This window comes from Tursiops truncatus, chromosome 3 (genome assembly GCF_011762595.2).
Source record: "Tursiops truncatus isolate mTurTru1 chromosome 3, mTurTru1.mat.Y, whole genome shotgun sequence".
Classification (NCBI taxonomy): Eukaryota; Metazoa; Chordata; class Mammalia; order Artiodactyla; family Delphinidae; genus Tursiops; species Tursiops truncatus.
The window spans coordinates 143780214-143803907 of record NC_047036.1 but is presented as its reverse complement, the minus strand read 5'-3'; the positions used below and the strand labels follow the sequence as shown (position 1 = coordinate 143803907).

The 23694-nt window shown below is 44.5% G+C and overlaps 1 protein-coding gene across 1 annotated transcript; it reads right to left on the bottom strand.

Annotated features, from left to right (window-relative positions):
* Positions 1-152: 152 nt before the first annotated feature.
* On the bottom strand, positions 153-23619 carry FBLL1 (fibrillarin like 1). The gene is made up of 6 exons (XM_004315100.3): positions 22529-23619; positions 18204-18355; positions 11374-13160; positions 7983-8096; positions 7250-7326; positions 153-1879 (listed from the first exon to the last, which is right to left on the bottom strand). The coding sequence occupies exon 6, from the start codon at positions 1277-1279 to the stop codon at positions 269-271; it is 1011 nt and encodes a 336-aa protein (XP_004315148.1). The 5' UTR covers positions 1280-1879; positions 7250-7326; positions 7983-8096; positions 11374-13160; positions 18204-18355; positions 22529-23619; the 3' UTR covers positions 153-268.
* Positions 23620-23694: the final 75 nt, after the last annotated feature.

The following is a 23694-nucleotide window of genomic DNA, read 5'->3' as shown; positions in this document are numbered from 1 at the left end:
CTGAAGAGTCAGGACCCTGAGTGATTGGACTAAGCACAGTCCCCAGGCTGATCCTTGATGGACCCCTATCACCTGTTATCTTGGCTATTTTAGAGTTTGGGGGATTTGGAGATTTGGGGATAACTGAGTCTGGCCTCACTGATACACCTGGGTACTGTTTCTTTATGCCATTTAATAGAAAAGCGGTGCACAAAGAAAACACACATATAGTAACACTGAACATAGCACAGTCTTAAGCATTATCTCAGGGACAGCCCGAGCTGGGTTGCTACTTGTTGGCGCTCTTGGGAAGGGGCCGATAGACCCCGACGACCACAGCGTGGTCCCTCTCATAGGGCTCCAGGGTCAGCTGCTCTTGAGGCTTCAAATTCTCCTGCTGCAACTTCCTCACCTCAGAAGCAAACACCGCCTCAGCAGAGGCGGTGGAGTCGATGCAATTGGCCTTGATGGAAATGAGGAAGTGGCCCCCGTTGCGCAGGAAGGTGTGGGCATTCAGAGCCACGATGCGGGACTGGTCTGGCTGGGCCACGTCGGCAAAGATCACGTCCACCATCCCGATGAGCATGCGGTACTTGAGGGGGTGCCGGGCGTCTTCGAGGACTGGGATGATGTTGGTTCTCTTCTTGGCCACGTTGACCAGATCGCGGCCGGCGCGGTGGGAGAACTCGACCGCGTAGACTAGGCCATCAGGGCCGATGATGTCGGAGACGTGGGAGACGGTGGTCCCCGAGGCGGCACCCAGGTAGAGCACTTTGGACTTGGGCTTGATGTGAATCTGGTCGACCCCGCCCAGTATGGCCGCGGCCAGCTTGGAGCGGAAGGGGTTCCACGTGCGGTACTCCTGTTTCACGCCGCCCTCGGTCACCGTGACCCGCCGCTCGCCGTACACCGACTGGCCGGGCACCATATTCAGTGTGACCAGAGCGTCCTCCGCCCCGCGGTAGATAAAGACCCCCTCGTGCCGGTGCGGTTCCACGGATACCGTGGTGACGCCCTTCCTGCGGCGGTTCTTGCTCTTGGCCACGCCACGCCGCTGCCCGCCGCCTCCGCGGTCCCTGCCGTCTCCACCACCGCGCCCCCTGCCCCTGCCGCCTCCGAAGCCGCGCGTCCGCGCTCCGAAGCCGCCCTTGCCCCCCTGGCCGCCGCCATCGCCTCCCGGTCCTTTGCCCCCGCCTCCTCCTTTGCCCCCGCCTCCTCCTCCGCCTCCTCGCCCCCCGCCCCAGCAGCCACCTCCGCGGCCGCCAGACACCCCACCGCGCGCGCTCACCGCCGACTTCATGGCGCGCCCCGGGCGCCGGTGGGGGGGGGGGGGGCGGGGTGGGGGCTGGCGGCGGTTGTCAGGGGTTACCGGTGGCTCGGAGTGGTTGTCAGGGACCACCGGTACCTGGGGGCGGTTGTCAGAGTCGCCGGTGGCTGAGAGATGTTGTCGGGGTCGCTGGTGGCTCCGGGGCGGTGGTCCTGACTCTGGACGAAGGTTAGCGGCAGCGGTTGCCTGCCGGGTTAGCCGCGGTGGGCGGCAGAGGCGAGGTGGGCGGCGGTGGGGACCACCTCTACTGCAGTCCCCGCATCCCGGGAGCCGCCCTTTGACGCAGCGACGGGCGTGATTGCATCACACCCGCTGTAGCGACCCTGCAGCTCCGGAAGCCCCCGCTTCCCAGCAGGCGCGCAGACGCAGCCTTCTCCCTTCCCTCTTCCCCATGTTCTGCTTTCTCAGGGACCCCTGGCAGTTCTTCTTGGCAGGAGAGGGAGAGATAAACATCGCTTTCAGTACTTGCTGCGCCACTCGCTTGCTGTGTGGTCTCAGAAAGCTTACCTGACCTTCTCCGAGGGTCTTGTCTGAACTTGGACAAGTTTCTTTACCTGTGTCTCATTATTCCATCTGAAAACAGAACATACCACAAAGGTTTGTTTTAAAGCACCACATACACTTGCCCAGCCATGGTACATGCTAAGTGCTCTGTAAGCGTTAGCTTTTTTCTTTATGTTTTTTACTTACTTAATTGATTGATGAATTGATTAATTTTGGCTTGCAGGATCTCAGTTTCCCCGCCAGGGATTGAACCCAGGTCACGCCAGTGAAAGTGCCGAATTCTAACCGCTAGACCACCAGGGAACTCCCTGTTTAGTTTTTTAATGTATTTCTTTTGGTCAATCTTTAATTGAAATGTATTGCTGATAGATCTTTTGCCACCTGAAAGTGTCTCTGGCCCTCTTTTACAAGGTTGGTGGAAATGCACCTTGGTACAGATATTCTATCAAAGCCTTAAACAACGTACCTATACTTCCACTTAGTTATTCCACTTTGAAATTTTTATCCTAAAGGGATGATCCCAGCCAGAAATAATGGTAATTAGAAGAATGAAGGTAGTGATGGTAGTAGTGGTGATGATCATCATTGTCGGAAGTGTTGGCAGAGGTGAGGTGAAGTAGCCTAATCTAAGAGCTACTTAGAAGATAGAATCCACAAGACTTTCTGCGAGGTTGGACATAGGAAATCAAAAAGAGGAAAATTCCAAGCCAGGGGTTTCCAAAGGATAGTGATTCCCCTGATGTGGTTAATAGCCTGCAACCTTCAGCCCTGGTTGCTCTCTATTTAGCTCTGCTCTTTTCCATCAACTGTGCTAAATGCTAGAACCTGTTCTGGGAACATGGGGCAGCAAGAAAATATTGAATCTTCAGTTTGAATGGGGACACATACACCAGAGCACTAAATCCTATAACACACATCAGCAAGAGCCAAAATCTCATGTTTGTCATTGAATTCTAGTCTACATTTCAAAAACCTGCTCTTTCAATATGCAGCGTCTTCCTGAGCATAAAAAAAGAATCACTGGACTTCCCTGGTGGCGCAGTGGTTAAGAATCCACCTGTCACTGCAGGGGACATGGGTTCGAGCCCTGGTCTGGGAAGATCCCACATTGCCATGAAACAACAAAGCCTGTGCGCCACAACTACTGAGCCTGCGCTGTAGAGCCCGTGAGCCACAACTACTGAGCCTGGGTGCCACAACTACTGAAGCCCACACACCTAGAGCCCATGCTCTGCAGCAAGAGAAGCCACTGCAATGAGAAGCAGGTGCACCACAGTGAAGAGTAGCCCCCACTCACCGCAACTAGAGAAAACCCATGCACAGCAATGAAGACCCAACGCAGACAAAAATAAATAAATAAAATAAAATAAATTTATTTTAAAAAAAATTATTAGGTAGCACCATGGACAGCAAAACAGGTGTCAACGCAGAGGCTTGCTCCTTCTGTCAGAACCACGGACAGCAACACCAATGGGGGCCGGTTCAGCTACTGGCGCTTGCTTTGGGCTCAACCAGGAGCAACGCAAGATGGTGTAGGTAGGTGGTGTAAGCAATCGGTGGACCTCCCTATTAGTGGGACTAAGTGCCTGGTCCAGAGAGGGACAAAATGTAACTGAATATTAGGGCAAATGTCAGGCAGAGTCCACACAGCAAAGCTTTCATTCCATCCTGGACCAGGAGTCTTTCTGTCTCAAATTCATGGACAGCAACACCAGGTCTGGTTTTCCCTTCTGGCCAAAATGCCTCCTTAATGTGTGCCAGAGCCTATGTGTTGGAACGTGGACAAGGGGTCAGAGAGTGCGCGTATGGTTCCTGAGGTGTATGGTCCACATAAAACGCTCTCCTTAGAGGTTTCTACTCTCGTTACAAGGGGTGCTTCTCCAGATTGATGAGCTATGCTTGGTGCCTTGGTTTGGATTGCCCCCAAATCGGACCCTGTAATGGTTAATTTTGTGTATCAACTAGACTGGACCACGGGATGCCCAGATATTTGGTTAAATGTTATCCTGAGTATTTTGTGAGGGTATTTTGGGGTAAAATTAACATATAAGCTAGTAGACTGAGTAAAGCAGATTGCCCTCTATAATGTGGGTGGGCCTCATCCATTCAGCTGAAGTCCTGAATATAACAAAACGTTGACTTTCCCCTGAGTAACAGAGAATTCTCCTGCCCGACAGCCATTGCACTGGCGTATTGACTCTTCCTGGGTCTGTAGCAGCCTGCCTGCTTTTGTCCTTGAACTGCAACATTTGCTCTGCAGATTTTAGACTTGCTAGCCTCCATAATCATGTGAGCCATTTCCTTATAATCTTTGTGTATAGATACATAGATATAGATGTGGATGCAGATATAGGTATATAGCTATAGACGTGGAGTTATACATATGGATATAGAGAAATAGATTGATCTATCTATCCTACTGGTTCTATTTCTCAGGAGAAACCTGGCTAATACAGACCCTGATACAGGGACTTGGGTCCAGGTGATCCCAGGAAGCACATGTGGGTGTGGGGAAAATGAGACAGGGGAGGTAGAAAGGCTAAGAAACAGTGCATTAATGAGCAGATTAGCACAGTGCATGATTAGGGCTCAATTGTTCTTTTTATAATTTATTTGGTTGCACAGGGTGTTACTTGCAGCAGGCGGGCTCCTTAGTTGCGGCACATGGGCTCCTTAGTTGTGGCGTGCAGGCTCCTTAGTTGTGGCATGCAAACTCTTAGTTGCGGCATGCATGTGGGATCTTGTTCCCTGATCAGGGATCGAACCTGGGGCCCCCTGCACTGGGAGCACGGAGTCTTATCCACTGTGCCACCAGGGAAGTCCCAGGGCTTAATTGTTCTGATTACTCTCTGAGAAACTGTGTAGAGGGCATCTCAGAATTGTTCCACTGCAGGCTGGGAGGCTGGAGCAGTAATCCAGCATTCTCCCTTCCCCAACCATCAGGAATTGTTTCTGGAACTTTTTTTTTTCTTCAAATGTTTATTTATTTATTTTTGGCTGTGTTGGGTCTTTGTTGCTGCATGTGAGCTTTCTCTAGTTGCAGCGAGCGGAGGCTACTCTTCGTTGCAGTGCACGGGCTTCTCACTGCGTTGGCTTCTCTTGTTGCAGAGATGGCCTCTAGGTGCGCGGGCTTCAGTAGCCGTGGCACGTGGGCTCAGCAGTTGTGGCTCATGGGCTTAGTTCCTTTTCCTGGACCAGGGATTGAACCCGTGTCCCCTGCATTGGCAGGTGGATTCTTAACCACTGCGCCACCAGGGAAACCCTGTTTCTGGAACATTAACTGTCTTATCCTTTGAGTTGCTCCTGTGTGTGGCTCAGCAAATTCCCCTGATGCTTCAGACAGCTCTCAGGCAGAGAAGCAGGCACTTGGAATGGGGAGCTGCAATCACGCTGGAAGCTCTTTACCACAGCTGCAGGTGAACTCAGAGGTGAGTCTAGGGGATATTAGATAGGGCATCAATAGTGCCTGCTTTAGTTGGCCACTACATCTCAAATACAGCCCGAACTTTGTTGTGCAAACAGAACTTGGAAAAAGTACATGACTCATAAGGCTTATTACATCAGGTAATAAAGTCATACTATAAATATACTAATACTACCTGTATTACAGGTAGTATTTAACTGTATTTAACTTCGCAGTACAAAACTCTCATCAATAAGCGTTAATATCTTTCCCTCTGGTGCACAGTATCATGGAGGTCTGAAGTTACATTTGAATACCTTATTCCTTTTTTGATTTTATTCAGGTTACTAAAGCCCAATCCTCCACAATGAACCCTCTCCACTATGCCACCAGGCTACTGAAGGAGATCAGAATCCAACAGCAAGAGATCCGCCAGACTTTACCTTAAATAGTTTAGATAATCCTGTTTGCCACTCTACGTATAAGTCTTAGAGGGCACACCTACTGACACATTTTGACCTTTTTCTTATCACTTTCTGTTATGTTGTCATTAATTCTCCTTCACCATGATACCAGTATCTCTGAGGCCCTTGTTCACAGCCTCTGTTTTAAGTGGACAACTGTGGCCTTTCCAGTGCACTTGCTGCTCATTTCAGAACTGATCCTCTCAAGCAATTCATGCCTTCCCCTGTGATTCCATTAAATGGAATCCATTGGGAGGGATGGCTGGTGATTACAAATTCTAAACATAATGAGCAATACCTTCATGAATTTAGAATTGTTCTGCAGGAGTAACTACTGTAAACTAGCAGTAGGAGTGTGCCACCTTGCTGGGGGGTGCCTACTTCCCCAGGTTTTGGTGGCCCGCCCTACGCACTAGATTTCATACCAGGGCTGGAAGCAGCCTCCACCACGCTCTAGCAGTGACAGTTTCTCCAGATATCTTCCCACCCCTGGCCCTAGTGGCCCATCACTTTCTTCACATTACTGATGTCCTCTGCAATAATCTGCTAAGGCTTCCAACAACCCTCTCCGTCCAGGTCTGGAAGCCAAAGGCAGCTTTCTCAGGCTTTTGCCCACGGCCTCATTGCTGTTGACAGCTTTGGAATCAGTACAAACCAAGTTTGCACATCTTGTTTCTGATCAGAGGCAACCTTTCCCAGCATGACGTTTGATGACTCCCACAGAGACCTTTTCTGTCTCCCGCCTTTGATTCCTACCTTGCATAGCCATTTGCTACCGGCTCTCTGTTGGGATGCTCTAGCCTGGGAGCACCCATCACCAACTAGACTTTCAGTCCAGTGGAACATGTTCCCCCTCTCCTGTGCATGACCCCAGAATGCAACCAAGGCAGGGACTCATGCCAAATATTGGCATCATAAAGAGATTGAGGTGTCAAAAAAAACCTCTGCCACTCAAATTTTCATCTGGGGTCACTTACAACATTAAAATCTGTCTCATTTTCAAAGATTCTTTAGCAGTGTGTCTCATCTGCTCAAGAAGTTTCTTAAAGGGATAAGTTGGCATTGTGATCCAGACACTTCTGTCTGACAGCCAATAGGAACAACTATGGTGACTTCAACTTTTGCTTACAATTGACTTATTATTCCATAATGTATGCCCTCCCATGATGTTCATAATTATATCTGTGACTGGGCTTTAGTAGTGACATGGAGTACATCAGTCCTACCCATAGACTTCACAAGATATATGAAACTTTTCTCTGTTACTCTCATATACCGTTCCAGAAAATTGCCTAAGGAGTGACTAGTCATGATTTAGGTAAAACCAGCTGGAAGGCTGTGCAACCTCATCCCCAGTCTAATTAGCATTTAAACGTTCACTCCTGAAGAGGCTTCCCCAACCTGTTTTCTATAAGCCGTGGTCTACTTCCGTGGACTCCAGGGATTTGCCTCTCTACCCCTAGTGACAGCCACAGTTGTATTTGGTCAAGATGGACTGGGCTATGATGCAGTAACATATTACAACCCTCAAATCTCAATGGATTAATACAACTACGTTTCCCACTTGCTTACATTTAATGTCCATTGAAGATCTGTGGGAGGTTCGCTCCACATAGACACTGCACGGCTCACACACCAACATCTTGTGGCTGTAACATGAGAAACAAGAGGGCTCCCATTGTTGCCATGTGGGAAGAAACGGCATGGAGAACTCACTTTCCTTTTTCTCTGTTGTTGCCTAGGGTTTGACACAGTCATTTCTACTCACAACCCATTGGCCGGGACTAGTCACATGCCCTGTCTAACTGAAAGGCAGCTGGGAAATGTGGGTGGGATCATCGGTGAACAGTAAATGTTTTTGTCACAGGTATCTACTGCATAATGTCTGTCTGGCACACCTGGATCAGTATACCTACATAAACATCACAGATAAAATTTACTGTTCAGTGTGCATATATTTCAATTTATTCCTCAAGACAAAATAGAATACCTTTTTACTAACACATGACTAAAGCCCAGAGTAATAATCCGTTCTCAATCACATGTCTAATATGGCACGTTAAGTAAAAAAGAGAACTGTCTCTCCTTTTCTAATATCTGGGCCTTGGAGAATAGTTCAAGTCCCTTAATTGGGATTCCATTGACATTTGCCCACTACCTCACTGGGTGTGGTACTTCTTCTCGGGGGTGGCTCAGACTCTCACTCCATTTTACCCTGTAGAATTACTGACTGACACTTAGTAAATCCTCAAAAAGCTTAGATGGCTGCAGGGGTCTTCCAGAGAAACAGAAATTTATTTCTTACAGTTCTGGAGGATGGAAGTTCAAGATCAGGATGCTAGCATGATCGATGGTCGGTTTCTGGTGATAGCTGTCCCTTTCTGGCTTGTACATGGCCACCTTCTCACTGTGATCTCACCTGGCAGGGAGAGAAAGTAACGTCTCTGGCATCTCTCTCTCTCTTTTTTAAAATTTATTTTATTGAAGTATAGTTAATTTACAATGTTGTGTTAATTTCTGCTATACAGCAAAGTGATTCAGTTATACACATATATATATTCTTTTCCACTATGGTTTATCAGAGGATATTGAATATAGTTCCCTGTGCTATATAGTAGAACCTTGTTGTTTATCCATTCTATATGTAATAGTTGCATCTGCTAACCTCAAACTCCCAATCCTTCTCTTTCCCCTCCCCGCTCCCCCTTGGCAACCACAAGTTTGTTCTCTATGTCTGTGAATCTGTTTCTGTTTCATAGTTAGGTTCATTTGTGTCATATTTTAGATTCCACATATAAGTGATATCATATGGTATTTGTCATCCTTTTTCTGACTTCCTTCACTTAGTATGATAATCTCTGGGTCCATCCATGTTGCTGTAAATGGCAGTATTTCATTCTTCTTTATGGCTGAATAGTATTCCATTGTATATATGTACCACATCTTCTTTATCCATTCATCTGCTGGTGGACATTTAGGTTGTTTCCATGTCTTGGTTATTGTAAATAGTGTCCCAGTGAACATTGGGATACATGTATCTTTTCGAATTATAATTTTGTCCAGATAGATGCCTAGGAGTGGGATTGCTGGATCATATGGCAACCAGGAGTTCCTTTTTTTTTTTTTTTTTTTTGCGGTACGCGGGCCTCTCACTGTTGTGGCCTCTCCCATTGTGGAGCACAGGCTCCGGACGTGCAGGCTCAGTGGCCATGGCTCATGGGCCCAGCCACTCTACGGCATGTGGGATCTTCCTGGACCAGGGTACAAACCCGCGTCCCCTGCCTCGGCAGGTGGACTCTCAACCACTGTGCCACCAGGGAAGCCCAGGAGTTCCTTTTTAATGGCTGAATAATACTCCATTCTGTGTGTGTGTGTGTGTGTGTGTGTGTGCGTGTGCATGTGCGCATGCACTTGTGTGTATAACTTCTTTATCCATTCATCCATTGATGAACACTTAGTTCCCATGTCTTTGCTAATGTAAATAATGCTCTAATGAATGTGGATGTGCAGATATCTCTTCAAGACATTACCAAACCAAACTTGGGTCTATTTGCCTGCAGCAAAGCCAATCTACTGACACGGGGTTTTGGTGAAGAAAAGTACAACCTTTATTGCAGGGTAACAAGCAAGGAGAACAAGCAGCTAATGCTTGGAAAACCTGAACTCCCTGATGGTTTTTAGGAAATGGCTTTTTCTTTCTTTCTTTCTTCCTTCCTTCCTTTCTTCCTTTCTCTTTCTTTCCCTTTCTTTCTTTCTCTCTCCCTCTTCCTTTCTTTCCCGTATCACACAGCATGTGGGATCTTAGATCCCTGACCAGGGATCAAACTCGTGCCCCCTGCAATGGAAGCACGGAGTCTTAACCACTGAACTGCCAGGGAAGTCCCTAGGGAAGGGTTTTAAAAGACAAAGTGAGGGAAAGTGTTGTGGAGTATGTGATCAGCTCACACACAATTTTCTTATTGGTGGGTGGTGAGGCAACCAGATGAGGTCACAGAGGTCAGCATTATCAATCTTCACGCTCCAGCTCATCTGGGGGCTACATGCTAGTGGTCAGCATGCAGTCAACTTCTTCCATCTTGTGGGGGTTTTAATATCTGAAAAACAACTCAAAGATTTGGATCAGGATATTATCTATAGCCTCTGAGGAGGAATTAAAGGTCATTGACTTTGTTTTATGGTTAAACTATTATTATTTTGTCTTGCTTGATTACTTTCCTTTGTTTCTGTATTTCTGATTATATTTGCTCTTTGGAAGGCCTAGGAGGCTAAAGTTTTTTTTAAAATAAGAGATGGAGGACACAGGTTGGGTGTCTTTCCCCAGGAAGACCCGGTAGGGTCCTGCTCAGTTTCAAAGATAGTGATTTCATTTTCTTCAGGTATATATCCAAAAGTAGAACTGTTGGATCATATAGTTGTTCTATTTTTAATTTTTTGAGGAATTGCCATACTGTTTTCCATAGTGGCTTCACCAATTTACATTCCCATCAACAGTGAGCAAGAGTCCCCTATTTTCCACATATTCACCAGCACTTAGCTCTTGTCTTTTCTGGTAATAGCTATTCTAACAAGTGTGAGGTGATATCTCATTTTAGTTTTGAAATGCATTTTCCTGACGATTAGTCATGCTGTGCACCTTTTCAGGTACCTGTTGGCCATGTGAATATCTTTTGGAAAAATGTCTATTCATCTATTCCGACCCTTTGCCCATTTAAAAAAAATTTATTTATTTATTTGGTTGCACTGGGTCTTAGTTGTGGCAGGCATGCTCCTTAGTTGCAGCTCCCAGGCTCCTTAGTTGTGGCTATCTGGCTCCTTGGTTGTGGCACATGAGCTCCTTAGTTGTGGCATTCGAACTCTTAGTTGCAGCATGCATGTGGGATCTAGTTCCATGACCAGGGATTGAACCCAGGCCCCCTGCATTGGGAGTGCAGAGTCTTAACCACTGCACCACCACGGAAGTCCCTGCCCTTTTTTTGTTTTTTTCCTGCCCATTTTTTAATTGGATTATTTGGGTGGGAATTTTTTTTTTTTTTTTGGCTGTTGAGTTGTATGAGTTCCCTATATATTTTGGATATCAACCCCCTATCAGATATGTAGTTTACAAATATTTTCTGCCATTACATAGGTTGCCTTTTCATATCATTGATTGCTTCTTGACTATACACAAAATTTTCAGTTTGATATAGTCTCACTTGTTTATTTTCACTTTTGTTGCTTGTGCTTTTGGTGTCATATCTAAAAAAATAATTATTGCCAAGCCCAGTGTCAAGCAGATTTTCCCCTATGTTTTCTTCTAGGAGTTTTATGGTTTCTGATCTTACATTTAAGTCTTTAATCCACTTTGAGTTAATTTTTGTAAGTCACGTAAGATAGGGGTCCAATTTCATTCTTTTGCATGTGAATATCCAGCTTTCCCAGCACTGTTTATTGAGAGACTATCTTTTCCCTATTGAGTATACTTGTCTCCTTTAGGTCAAAGATAAAAAATAATCTTAACTGTTAAAACATTGGTCTGTATGCAATGCTCCTGTCTCTTCATAGTACCTTAATTGAACTCACTCAGTTCCCTTGGTCACAATATGAAATTGCTTTAGCCAAAAATATTCAAGTTCGCTAAGTATACTATTTAAAAACACAGTGCCTTTAATATTTCCTTTATACGTCCTAGTAAGGCTGAGCCCTCTTCACTGAAGTACCTCTTTTTCTTCAATGACCCAGAGACTCAGAAATATGTAAGGGTTCTCAGCTTCCAAGTTCCTGCACATCTTGGTGTGCTACTCAGAGCTCTGTGCCCTGCAAAGAAAGAGCAGCTGGCATCCCTCTCAGTCCGCCAGGTGCAGGGCCATGGGAACAGGAGATCTTAAAGCCATGGGGATCGGTGATGCACCTGGTATGGGTACAAAGGCTGGCCTGAAATCCGGGTGGGCTAGAAGGAAAAGGCAAGAATCTGAAAAGTACTAGAGGAAGAGAGAGAAAGTACACAAGGAAAAACATGTACTTCAAGGCAAACAGACATGAGTCCCAGTCCTGGCTCTGAATTGTTATCTCTTCTGAATAGCTATGTCTTCATTGGAATAATCAGGTTGTTGGAAGGATTATAGAGTCTTACAGTAGGTGCTCAGTAATGAGTAGTTCTTATCAAAGTTATTATGCCAGAGCAGGTGCAGAGGGGCTTATGATGTTGGCAGAGTGCCTTTGCTGCTAGATATTGGCACATCTTTATTAAACTATACTTGCAACCCCTTAAAAAGCCATTAGGTATTAACTAAGCAAGAACATAGGGAGAAAGAATTTCCTTCTTCTCCACCTAATCCCTACTCTTATTTTGGTCTCCTAGATTGGCACCTCAGCCTTCCTATGACTTTTTGCCGTCAGCCAGGCAAACCCAGTGACAGGCACCTGAACATCAGGCCAAAAGAGTTGATGTTTGGAAAGAATAATTTTTCCAGAAAGGAGGATAAAGGGTAAAGATGTAGTTTCACCAGTTCTTGCTGATTCAGCCCCTGATCTTAGAGTTCTTCACAAAAGAAACTGAGTTGTTTATTATCAGGCATTATGCATTATTTTTCTGAAGTCGGTTTCTAAAATATTCCTAAAGGAAGAAAACTTCCTTCTATAATCCTGGTACTGAGCTGATGGTTTCATTTCCTATAATCCTCACAGTAATCCTAGGAAATGGGTATTTTTAGTTCCGTTGAACAGATGGGGAAGCTAATGATTGGAGAGAGGGCGTAACTTTTCTAAGCCAAGTTAAACAGCTTGTAAGTGGTAATTAACATTTGTTAAGTGTCTACCCAGAGCCATCTCAATGATTATTATAATCAGTAGTAGTAATAGCACTGGCAGTGACAACCGCTTTTGAGCCCTGTATATATTAACTGTATATATATTATAGTTATTAGTTTATATATATATATATATTTGTGTCTAGTTGGGGAGGCTAAATAAGAACATATATATATTCTCATTTATATATTACTTATAATACAAATGTAAATGAGAATATGATAAATTCAGTCCAGATACTCATCCTCACGGCTGGCAGGCAAGGTTAAGGCAAAGAGGGTCAATAACTCTTCCAGAGCCAAACAGCAGGGAAGTAAGTGGTTCAGCCAGGAAAAACCTGGCCCATATTCTGTGAATTCCTTCAGAACCAGGACATATACTTCTCTGTGTTTTAACACAGAGTTAGGGTGCAGTGATTTCAGGCTGATTAATTTTCTCAGTACTAAGCTAGTGTTGCCAAAACTGTCAAACTCAATATCCAATATTGACGAGGATTTAGGACATGGAGTTTTCATGCATTGCTGCTGGGACTGTGACGTGCTTCCCTCCCTATCAAGCCATTTGTTAATTGTGCTGAAGTCTTTACCAGGCATGTACCTTCTGACTCCACAATTCCACCTCTTGGTGTTTACTAGAAGGAGAATGATCATGGATCTGTGCCAAGATTTATACCCAGGAGTCTTCACTGCAGTATCACCTGAAAAAGCATAAGTTAAGAAATAAGCTCTCTGTTCAACAATACAAGATTGATTTAAATTGTAGTATATCCATAAAATGGAATATAATTTGCTACTAAACCTGATGTTTTTTTTAACTGTTTCTAATATTCTCCAATTATCTTTTATTTTTTAAAATTTTATTTATTTTACTATTTGTTTGTTTGCTATGGGTCTTAGTTGCAGCAGGTGCGCTCCTTAGTCACAGCTCGTGGGCTCCTTAGTTGCGGCTCGCCGGCTCCTTAGTTGTGGCATGCGAACTCTTAGTTGCGGCATGCATGTGGGATCTAGTTCCCTGACTAGGGATCGAACCCAGGCCCCCTGAATTGGGAGCACGGAGTCTTAACCACTGTGCCACCAGGGGAGTCCTAAAACTGATGTTTTGAAAGAATATGCAAAGCCATGGACCAATGTCCATATTAACTGAAAAAAAAATCTAGTTAAAATATGACCCTTTCCCATTATATATGTACACACATGCGTGTGTTTGTACACAAAAGGAACAAAACACTGCAGTATTTATAAATGGGCATTTGGATTACTTGTAACTTTTGTTTTATTTTTCTTCTTAATTCAGTTTCTGAAGTTAGTTCTGTGGTGGGAGTTCCCTGGCAGTCCAGTGGTTAAGACTCTATACTTTCACTGCAAGAGGCACAGGTTCGGTCCTTGGTTAGAGAACTAGGATCCTGCAAGCCATGTCATGTGGCCAAATAAGTAAATAAATAAAAATAAAGTCAGTTCTGTGGCAAGGGGGAAAAACATTATTTTTAAAAAGAATAACTGTAATATTGCCTCTGAATCTAATTTTGATTAAAACCATTTGGATATCCATAGGAATGAAGGGAGTGTGAGGAGGATAATAACAGAAAATTAATTTACATTCCAGCTTCAGAAAAATAGGTTCCATTTTTTTTCTCTGATACACTGTCTAGGGGAGAGGCCTAGTCAGGAAACACCAAATAGGGTTCAAATAGGATGCAATACTGAGCCTCTGTTTTTCCAATTAAAAGCCAACTAACTATTTATTTGGGAAAAAAAAAAAAGACACTCTCGAAAGTTGGAAATTTCTTGAATGGTTGACTCCAACTCTCTACTGAGTTTGCCCTTAATATTTGGCAAATACTCTATTCAAAACAAACGAAGGCGATTATGCTGGTCTAGGGATTCAAGGAGGTCAAGGTGAGCAAAGAGCCCTCATACAGTTCCTCAAAAAAAAAGACTATTTTTTAGAGCAGTTTTAGGTTCACAACAAATTTGGGCAGGAAGTACAGAGTTCCCATATACCCTGAGCCCCCCACCCACAGGCTCCCCCAGTATAGATGTCCCACACCAGTGTTACATTGTTCCCATGATGAACTTTCGTTGACACGTCATCATCACCCAAAGTCCATAGTTTCTATCTGGTCTCACTCTTGGTGTTATACCCTCTATGGGTTTTGACAAACACAATTTATTTCTATTACGGGACTAAATTTATTGAAGAAGTTAGTTTCATAATTACAGCTAGAGCTCACTGGGAAAGGTAGAAATAATGTTGAAAGGGCCAGTTGGGAAGGAAAGGACCAGTGGATCAGTGCCTCCCTTCAAAGGGTAGCAATCCTAACCAAACAAGGGTCTCCTAGAGGGTGGTCTAGGACAAGCCCCTCTGTACCCAGTCGGCAAAGGGCACTCACACAGAATTTCTGGACTCCTGTCTCAGTCAGACACCAACACAAGAGACTTGGCCTGACACTCCTTGTAGCATGGTAGCCTCTCAGTCCACTGAGGTCCCTGTTGCCCATCTAACCTCTATGTTCAGTGAAGAATTCCCTGGGGTGGGGTCTGCCCTTCCCCTTCCCTTGCAGAATACAGGGAGAAATGCTGGATGGCCTTTTTAATACCCCAAACCTCCCTCCCTTGACAAACTAGAAGCAACTCAAATTTTCTGATAATTATAAAAATGTTTGTCTATGGTAACCTTTGGCTCCCAACTAGGTTAGCTGTATGAAATTTGTCCCATATATCCCCCTTCAAGCCTCTAGTTTCCGTGGATGCATCTGTCCCATTTCATACCACCACACTGGAGGCTCTTAGCTCCTTTCTTTTATAGTTTTTTTTTTCTTTTATAGTTTTTATTTTATTTTATTATTTATTTATTTAGCTGCGTTGGGTCTTCGTTGCTGCGCGTGGGCTTTCTTTATTTGCTGCGCGTGGGGGCTACTCTTTGTTGCAATGCATAGGCTCTCATTGCAGTGGCTTCTCGTTGCAGAGCACAGGCTCTAGGCACATAGGTTCAGTAGTTGTGGCATGCAGGCTCAGTAGTTGTGGCTCACGGGCTCTAGAGCACAGGTTCAGTAGTTGTGGTGCATGGGCTTAGTTGCTCTGCAGCATGTGGGATCTTCCAGGACCAGGGATCGAACTTGTGTCCCCTGCATTGGTAGGTGGAGTCTTAACCAGTGCGCCACCAGGGAAGTCCTGCTCCTTTCTAAAGTGAAAAATTCTTGTTATTCTGACCTATTCTGAACAAAAGTAGGTTGGGGAGTACTTCAACTGCACCCTAGACTTCATGATTAGAGCCTGAGACATTTTTTTGTGTGTGGTATGCAGGCCTCTCACTATTGTGGCCCCTCCCGCTGTGGAGCACAGGCTCCGGACGCGCAGGCCCAGCGGCCATGGCCCATGGGCCCAGCCACTCCGCGGCACGTGGGATCCTCCCGGACCGGGGCACGAACCCGTGCCCCCTGCATCGGCAGGCGGACTCTCAACCACTGCACCACCAGGGAAGCCCCCTGAGACCTTTTAAAGTAACGCAACTCACTAACTTTATTCATATCTAATCTGTTTCTTAAAAACATTCCTATAATGAGTGAGCCTTGAATACTGTGAGATATAATTGAGGCTTCTCACCCTGGGGCTTCCTGGTACCTTTACCCATGCCATGCCCCCCTTTTACCCCCATTTTAGCTGGGGGCTCCTTGATGTCTGAGGTACTGTGTTATCCTGGGCCTAGAAGGAAGCCTGGTAGGGAGTAGGTGATCTGTTGATGTTGGTTGGCTATGCTTGAGTGGACTCAGCCAAAGCAGAGAAATGAGGCAAAATCACTTCCCTTAAACTGTCTTTCACTAAAGAGGGGGCTACAATTTGCAAGTTCATCTGCAGCAGCTCTGAGCTGTCCTGGTGTAGAAGAGCATTCAGAAATAAGGAACCCAAGGCTTGGTAAGCATGGGCCCTTTGTCCAAGGTACACAGCAGAGCTGGAAACAGACCAGTTTCTTGGCTCCTGGTAACTTCTCTGGCCTCTTTAGAGGTGTGTCACTCTACCCAGGCTCAGCTGGATTGTGAACCCTCAGGTGCAAGCCCGGAAGTCTCACAGGACTCTGAGTAAGAGCTTGCTGCCCACAAAGCACATGGACAGACAAGACTAGGTGTGGTAGGTGAAAAATGTTCCTAAAAAATATCAGATCCTAATTCCTCAAACCTGTAAATGTTACCTTATATGGGAAAAGAGTCTCTGCATATGCACCTAAGGATCTTGATATGAGGAGATTATCCTGAATTATTTGGGTGGACCCTGAAGGCAATCATATGTAACTTTATAGGCAGAAGGGGATATCACAGAAGAGAAAGTGATGTGATCACAGGGGCAGAAATTGGAATGATGTGGCCAAGTCAAGTAATGTTGTCAGCCATTGGAAGCTGGAAGAGGCAATAATACCTTGATTTTGTCCCAGTGATACTGATTTTGGACTTCTGGCCTCCAGAATTGTGAAAGAATAAATTTCTATTATTTCAAGCCACCAAGTTAGTGGAAATTTGTTATAACAGCAGTAGCAAACTAACACTAAACAACATAAAAGGAATGATTGCCACACAGAGCAGAAACTATGAGCTGGTCACCCAGCAGCATTTCCATTCCCCCACCCCCTTTTTTATTTTTGGCCACACTGTGCAGCTTGTGGGATCTTTGTTCAAGCCGAGTCCCAGCCACTGGACCACCGCCCCCCCCAATTCCCTTTTTTAAAGTCGTGTAGGAACTTCCCTGGTGGTGCAATGGTTAAGAATCTGCCTGCCACTTCAGGGGACACGGGTTCGATCCCTGGTCCAGGAAGGGATCCCACATGCCGTGGAGCACATGCCGTGGAGCAACTAAGCCCGTGCACCACAACTACTGAGCCTGTGCTCTAGAGCCCGTGAGCCATAACTACTGAAGCCCGCGTGCCTAGAGCCCATGTTCCGCAACAAAGAGAAGCCACCACAATGAGAAGCCCACGCACCACAACGAAGAGTAGTTCCCACTCGCTGCAACTAGAGAAAGCCCGCACACAGTGACAAAGACCCAATGCAGCCAAAAACAAAAACAAAAATAAATAAAAATAAAATAAATAAAATACAGTAGTGTATGTGTTTGGGAAATTTAGGGCTGCACGGGCTCATTGGAGATAATACAGTATTTAAAGACATTACAGAGGCTTCCCTGGTGGCACAGTGGTTGAGAATCCGCCTGCCAACGCACGGGACATGTGTTCGAGCCCTGGTCCGGGAAGATCCCACATGCCGCGGACAAATTAAGCCCATGTGCCACAACTGTTGAGCCTGCACTCTAGAGCCCGTGAGTCACAACTACTGAGCCTGCACGCCACAACTACTGAAGCCTGTGAGACTAGAGCCCGTGCTCCACAACAAGAGAAGCCACCGCAATGAGAAGCCCGCACACCACAATGAAGAATAGCCCCCGCTTGCTGCAGCTACAGAAAGCCCGCACAGCAATGAAGACCCAATACACCCAAAAATAAAATAAAATAAATAAATTTATAAAAATAAATAAATAAAAGCTCTAAAAAAAAAAGACATTACAGGATGAGAGAAAATCAAGTCACCAGCAAGATAACAGTTTGTTCTCCCTATTCATGGATTCCATATTTGTGAGTTTATCAGCTTGCTAACATTTATTTGTAACCCCCAAATTGATACTCGTAGAGTGTTTGCAATCATTCCTGGCTATGCACAGAGCAGTGAAAAATTTGAGTCACCCAATGAACACGTTACCAGCTTAGGTTGAACAAGGTGCTGTTCTGCCGTCTTGTTTCAGTTCACATACTGTAAAAAAATGGTCCTTTTCGCGGCCTATTTAGTGACACTTTTGTGCTTTTTGTTGGTGATCTTGCTGTTTAAAATTGTCCAAGAAGGCTATGATGTGCCTTTGAAAGAAAATAAGTGTGTTACATAAGCTTTGTTCAGGCATGAGTTATAGTGCTGTCGTCTGTGAGTTTTCACGTTAATCAATCAACAATACATATTAAATAAAATTTTTAAATTTGATTTAAAAATTTATTGAAATATAGTTGATTTACAATTGTTAGTTTCTGGTGTGAAGTGATTCAGTTATACATATATAAAAATATATATATTCTTTTTTTTTACACTCTCTTCCATTATAGATTGTTACAAGATATTGAGTAGAGTTCTCTGTGCTATACTGTAGGTTCTTGTTGGTTATCTATTTTATATACAGTAGTGTGTATATTTTAATCCCAAACTCCTAAGTTTTCCTTCCCCCCTCCTTCCCTTTGGTAACCATAAGTTTGTTTTCTGTACCTGTGAGTCTGTTTCTGTTTTGTAAATAAGCTCATTTGTATCCTTTTTTTAGATTCCACATATAAGTAATATCATATGATATTTGTCTTTCTCTGTCTGGCTTACTTCACTTAGTATGATAATCTCTAGGTCCATCCATGTTGCTCCAAATGGCATCATTTCACTCTTTTTTTTATGGCTGAGTAATACTGCATTGTATATATATTTGCCATATCTTTTCTATCTATTCATCTGTTGATGGACACTTAGGCTGTTTCCATGTCTTCACTCTTGTAAATAGTGCTGCTATTTAATTAATTGATTAATATGATGTATTACTTGGATTTATTTTCAAATGTTGAACCATCCTTACATTCCTGGGTAAGTCTCATTTGCTCATGATGAACTATTTTTTCTTGGTTCCTCCTAGTTTCTAGGTCCTTTTTACAGTAATCTGCATTTCTGCCAATAGCCTTTCTTAATTCCTTCAGTATTTTCATTATCTCCTTTTTGTCTATTAGACTGAAGAGGTCTGTTTCATTGTTTGTTGTTTCAGGGGAATTCTCTTGATCTTTTTATTGGCAATGGTTCCTCTGCTTCTTCATTTTACTTATATTTCTCTTGCTCTGAGTTTAGGAAAAACAGTTATCTACTGTGGTCCTGGAGGGCTATACTAATGTGGGAGCGTCCCTTTGTAGCCTACGTGGGTTTAACATTTGTGGCGCAGGGGCTGTTTTTAGTATGGATGGCTGCCACCACTTTCCTCAGTGTATGCTGGCCATTATCCCCTTGATAGAAGGTGTGACTGGTGGTGTGGTGGCCAGAGCCTGCACTGGATGTTGAGTGGGGCCTCCTCTTTGCTCTTTGTCACTGCCCTGTCAGGGGCAGGGTCTGCTACCTAGATGTTGGAGTAGACGTCCCCAGATCTGTTTCTGAGCTGCATTACTGAGCTGTGGTGTGAGGTAGGTGGGACTGGAGCACTCCCACTGGGAGGGGAGCCACTGAGTATTCCTCTGCTGGAGCTGTTCACTGGTGAGTGTGCTCTGATGTGTCACCTTTCACCCATTGTCCGGGATCACAAAGTACACTGGTTTGGCACTGCCCTTGGCCCTGCGTCAACCATGGGTATGATGGCCATCCACCCAGGTGTCTCAAGGACACCAGCACAGAGCCACTGAAGTCAGGTCCCAGGACAGCACAAGTCCCACACCTGGACCTGCTGTGGGAGCTATAGAGGTAGCTTAGACCCTGGCACGGCCCAGTCCCTGCGTGCATGCACCCACAAAGCCCACAGCTATTAAGGCCAGACCCGTCCCAGCCGTGGGAGCACCCGCTGTCTGTTCGGATGTCCCACAGGCACTGAATTTTCAGCCCTGCTTCCTAAGTTGTGTGGCCCCTGGGGCTCAGCTGTGCTTTTGGCCCTACATCTGAATGCGGGCAAACTGCTGGTGTCTGCTCCCGAGGCTGCGGTTGGCCTCGGAGCCTGTCTAGGTGGCATCTGGGGCCTGCAAGACTGCCCAGGTGGGAGTTGGTCGAGGTGGGGTGGCTGGGGCGTGCTCTCCCGGAGCCTGCGTGGGCAGGGGCTAGCACATGGAGAAAGAGGCTGTAACGGCAGCACCCCCTCCCCGGTTCGTGCACCACTTAACAACGGTGCTTCGTTTCTATGGTGGGCCTGGCTTCTAGCCCTGGTTGTGGCCGTACCACACTCCAGCTCCTTCAGTCTGTCTCCGAGCAGCCAACACCAGTCCCCTCCCCAGGTTTGTCCTCTAAACCCCATGTTTCAGCACCCAGCCCCCACCTGTACCAGCGGATGTGCGTTAGGCTGGGGGTACAGGGCGGTGGCTCGGACCGTCTGTGTAGTCTCTCTGTTCTGCCTGCCACAAACCAGTTGCCGTGCCCTCCTCTGAGCCTCTGAAGCTCCTTTTCTGTCCCAGCTGATCTCCCCGCAGGTGAGGGGCTTCCCAGGGTGTGGGAATCTTTTCCTTTCTTCAGCTCCCTCCCAGCGGTGCAGGTCCTGTCCCTTTTTTCCCTCCCTTTCATCCTACCCAGTTATGTGGAGATATTTCTCATCCTTTCAGGTGTTTTAGGACTTCTGCTGGTGTTCAGTAGGTGTTCTATAAGAATTGTTCCATTTGTAGATGTATTTTTGGGAGGAGGGGAGTTCCACATCCTACTGCTCCGCCATCTTGATTGGAGCCTCTCATTTGCTCATGATGTATTGTTTTAATATTGTTAAATTTGATTTGCTAGTACTTTTGATGTTTTCATCTATATACATATGGAATGTTGATCTATGCTTTTCTTATCTTGTGATGTCTTTGGTTTTGGTATCAGGGTAATAATGCCCTCACAGAATGAGTTAGGCAGTGATTCCTTTCTTTTTTGGAAGACTTTGAGAAGAATTGATATTAATTCTCCTTTAAAGGTTTGGTAGAATTCACCAGAGAAGCCATCTGGTCCTGGAGTTTTCCTTATTGGAATTTTTTTGGTATAACTGATTCAATCTCTTTACTTGTTTGAGGCCTATTCAGATTTTCTATTTCTTCTTCAATCAGCTTTGGTAGTTTGTGTGTTTCTAAGAATTTTTAAAATTTCATCTAAGTTGTCTAAATTTTTTGGCATGCAACTGTACATAGTCGTCTCTTACATTTTATTCTGTAAGGTTAGTAGTAATATCCCCACTTTCATTCCTGATTTTAGTAATTTGAGCTCTCGTCAGTCTAGCTATAGACGTTTCGTTTGTCAAATTTATTGATCTTTTCAAAGAGCCAAATTTTGGTTTGATTTTCTCCATTGTTTTCCTATTCTCTATTTCATACATCTCCACTCTAGTCTTTTATTATTTTCTTCCTTCTGCCTTCAAAATGTTAACTAATTAGGGAAATGCAAAGCACAACTGAGACACCACCTCACACCCAACAGGATGGCTACTATCAAAAAGAGTGTTGACGAGGATGGAGAAATTGTAACCCTTGTGCACTGCTGCTGGGAATGTAAAATGGTACAGCTTCCGTGGGAAATGCGGCAGTTCCTTGAACAATTAAAAATAATTACCATTTGATCCAGCTATTCTGCCCCTGAGCATATACGCAAAAGAACTGAAAGCAGGGTCCTGAAGAAAACTTGAACACTCATGATCATTAGCAGCATTATTCATAATAGCTAAAACATGGACGCAACCCGAGTGCCCATCAACAGACAAACGGACCAGGAAAATATGGTATATACATACCATAGATATTATTCAACTTAAAAAGGAATAGGTATTTCTAAACATTTCCCTTGTAATTTCTTTTACCTTATATTTTTAAGTTATTTTCTTAGTGATTGCCCTGGGGATAATAAGTAACATCTAAATTTAGTTTGTAACAACCTAGTTTAGACAACTTTAGTTTGTAACAACTTCATATCAACAGTGTACAAAATCTTTGTTCCTATATAGCTCCATCCCCCACTTCCTATGTTTTCTGTAGTTGTCAATCCTACTAAGAGGTGTCCCCAACCCCTGGGCTGTGGACCAAGGAGAAGACTGGCACTTAATTATTGCATTTTCTTTTGCTTTTTATTTGAGTGTGTGTTTGTGTGTGTGTGTGTTTATATTACTCAGTGACTTCTGCTCCGTAACTTTTCTCAGAGGTATCTTTAAAGTGCTTCTTTGGGGGAATTTTCTCATTTATAGGAAGTTTTAGTCCGAGTTTCTGATTGCTTCAGTTGAAACTGTCTACAAACACAATGGGAAATTGGGGCTTCATACCGTCCACCTCTACCCCAAATGTTGAGAATTAAAAAGAACAAACCTGGTAAAATCCTGGAGACCAAAAGCATGCTAGACAGGGTGGGTGTCAGTGGGGAGCAGCAGCCCCAGGATGCCTCCCTCCTCCCTTGGTGGTTGAATCAGAGGGATGCAGACAGGCTGAGTGTGGTCCGAAGTAAAGGGTTTAAACTCTTTCATTCCTTAGCGGTTCTCTCAGTGACAAAGACAACTGATGAAGGCGAAATAACTGAACGTTAGGAACCGGGCCACACGGCAGGTGAGCAGCTGGCAAGCGAGCAAAGCTTCACCTATTGCTCCCCATCGCTTGCATTACCGCCTGAACCATTACCCTCCACCCCCCGTCTGTGGAAAAATTGTTGCTGAAATTGGGGACTGCTGCTATTGAGGATCCCTTGCATGTGATTTGAGTAGCTTCTCTCTTGCTTTCAAGATTTCCAATTTGTCTGTCTTTCAACAGTTTACATATTTCAAAAAGGATCTCTGAGTTTATCCCATTTGGAGTTTATTAAGCTTCTTTCTATATGTAGATTAACGTTTTTTTGTTTTTTTTTTTTTAGATTAACGTTTTTCATCAAATCTGAGAAATTTTTAGCTATTATTTCTTCAAATATTTTACGCTTCTTTCTCTCCTCTCATCTGGGACTCCCATTATACATATGTTGGTACTTTTGATGGTGTCCTGTAGGTCATCTCTTAGGCTCTGTTCATTTTTTAAAAATTTCATTCTAAGCATTAATATAATTCTTTCTCAGACTGTATAATTTCAATTTGGCCTATCTATTAAGTTCTTTCATCTATCTGCTCAAATCTGCTGTTGGGCCCCTCTAGCAAATCTTTCATTTCAGTTATACTTTTCAACTCCAGAACTTCTACTTGGCTTCTTTTTAATAATTTGTCTTCTCATTGCTATTCGCTTTAGTTAGATATTTATTCTCAATTTATCCTTTATTCTGTGGACATGGGCTCTGTGCATACCAGTCGTAAATGGTAGTTATTGTCATAACTCATTAAGATCATACCTAAGGCTCCTTTGAGCTTGGAGACCCTTGGAAACAGCATGGTGCAATACCATTCATGTTTATTAAGCATTTGTTTCTTCAGAATAAATGGTAATGAAGGTTGTGTTCTTGGGGACTATAGTAGGGCTCAATAAATGGGATTCCTTATTTAATTAAAATTAGTGGAAGT

Bases quoted from the DNA above. Each gene is read 5' to 3' on its own strand.
- FBLL1 (XM_004315100.3), bottom strand. From the start codon at position 1,279: ATGAAGTCGGCGGTGAGCGCGCGCGGTGGGGTGTCTGGCGGCCGCGGA.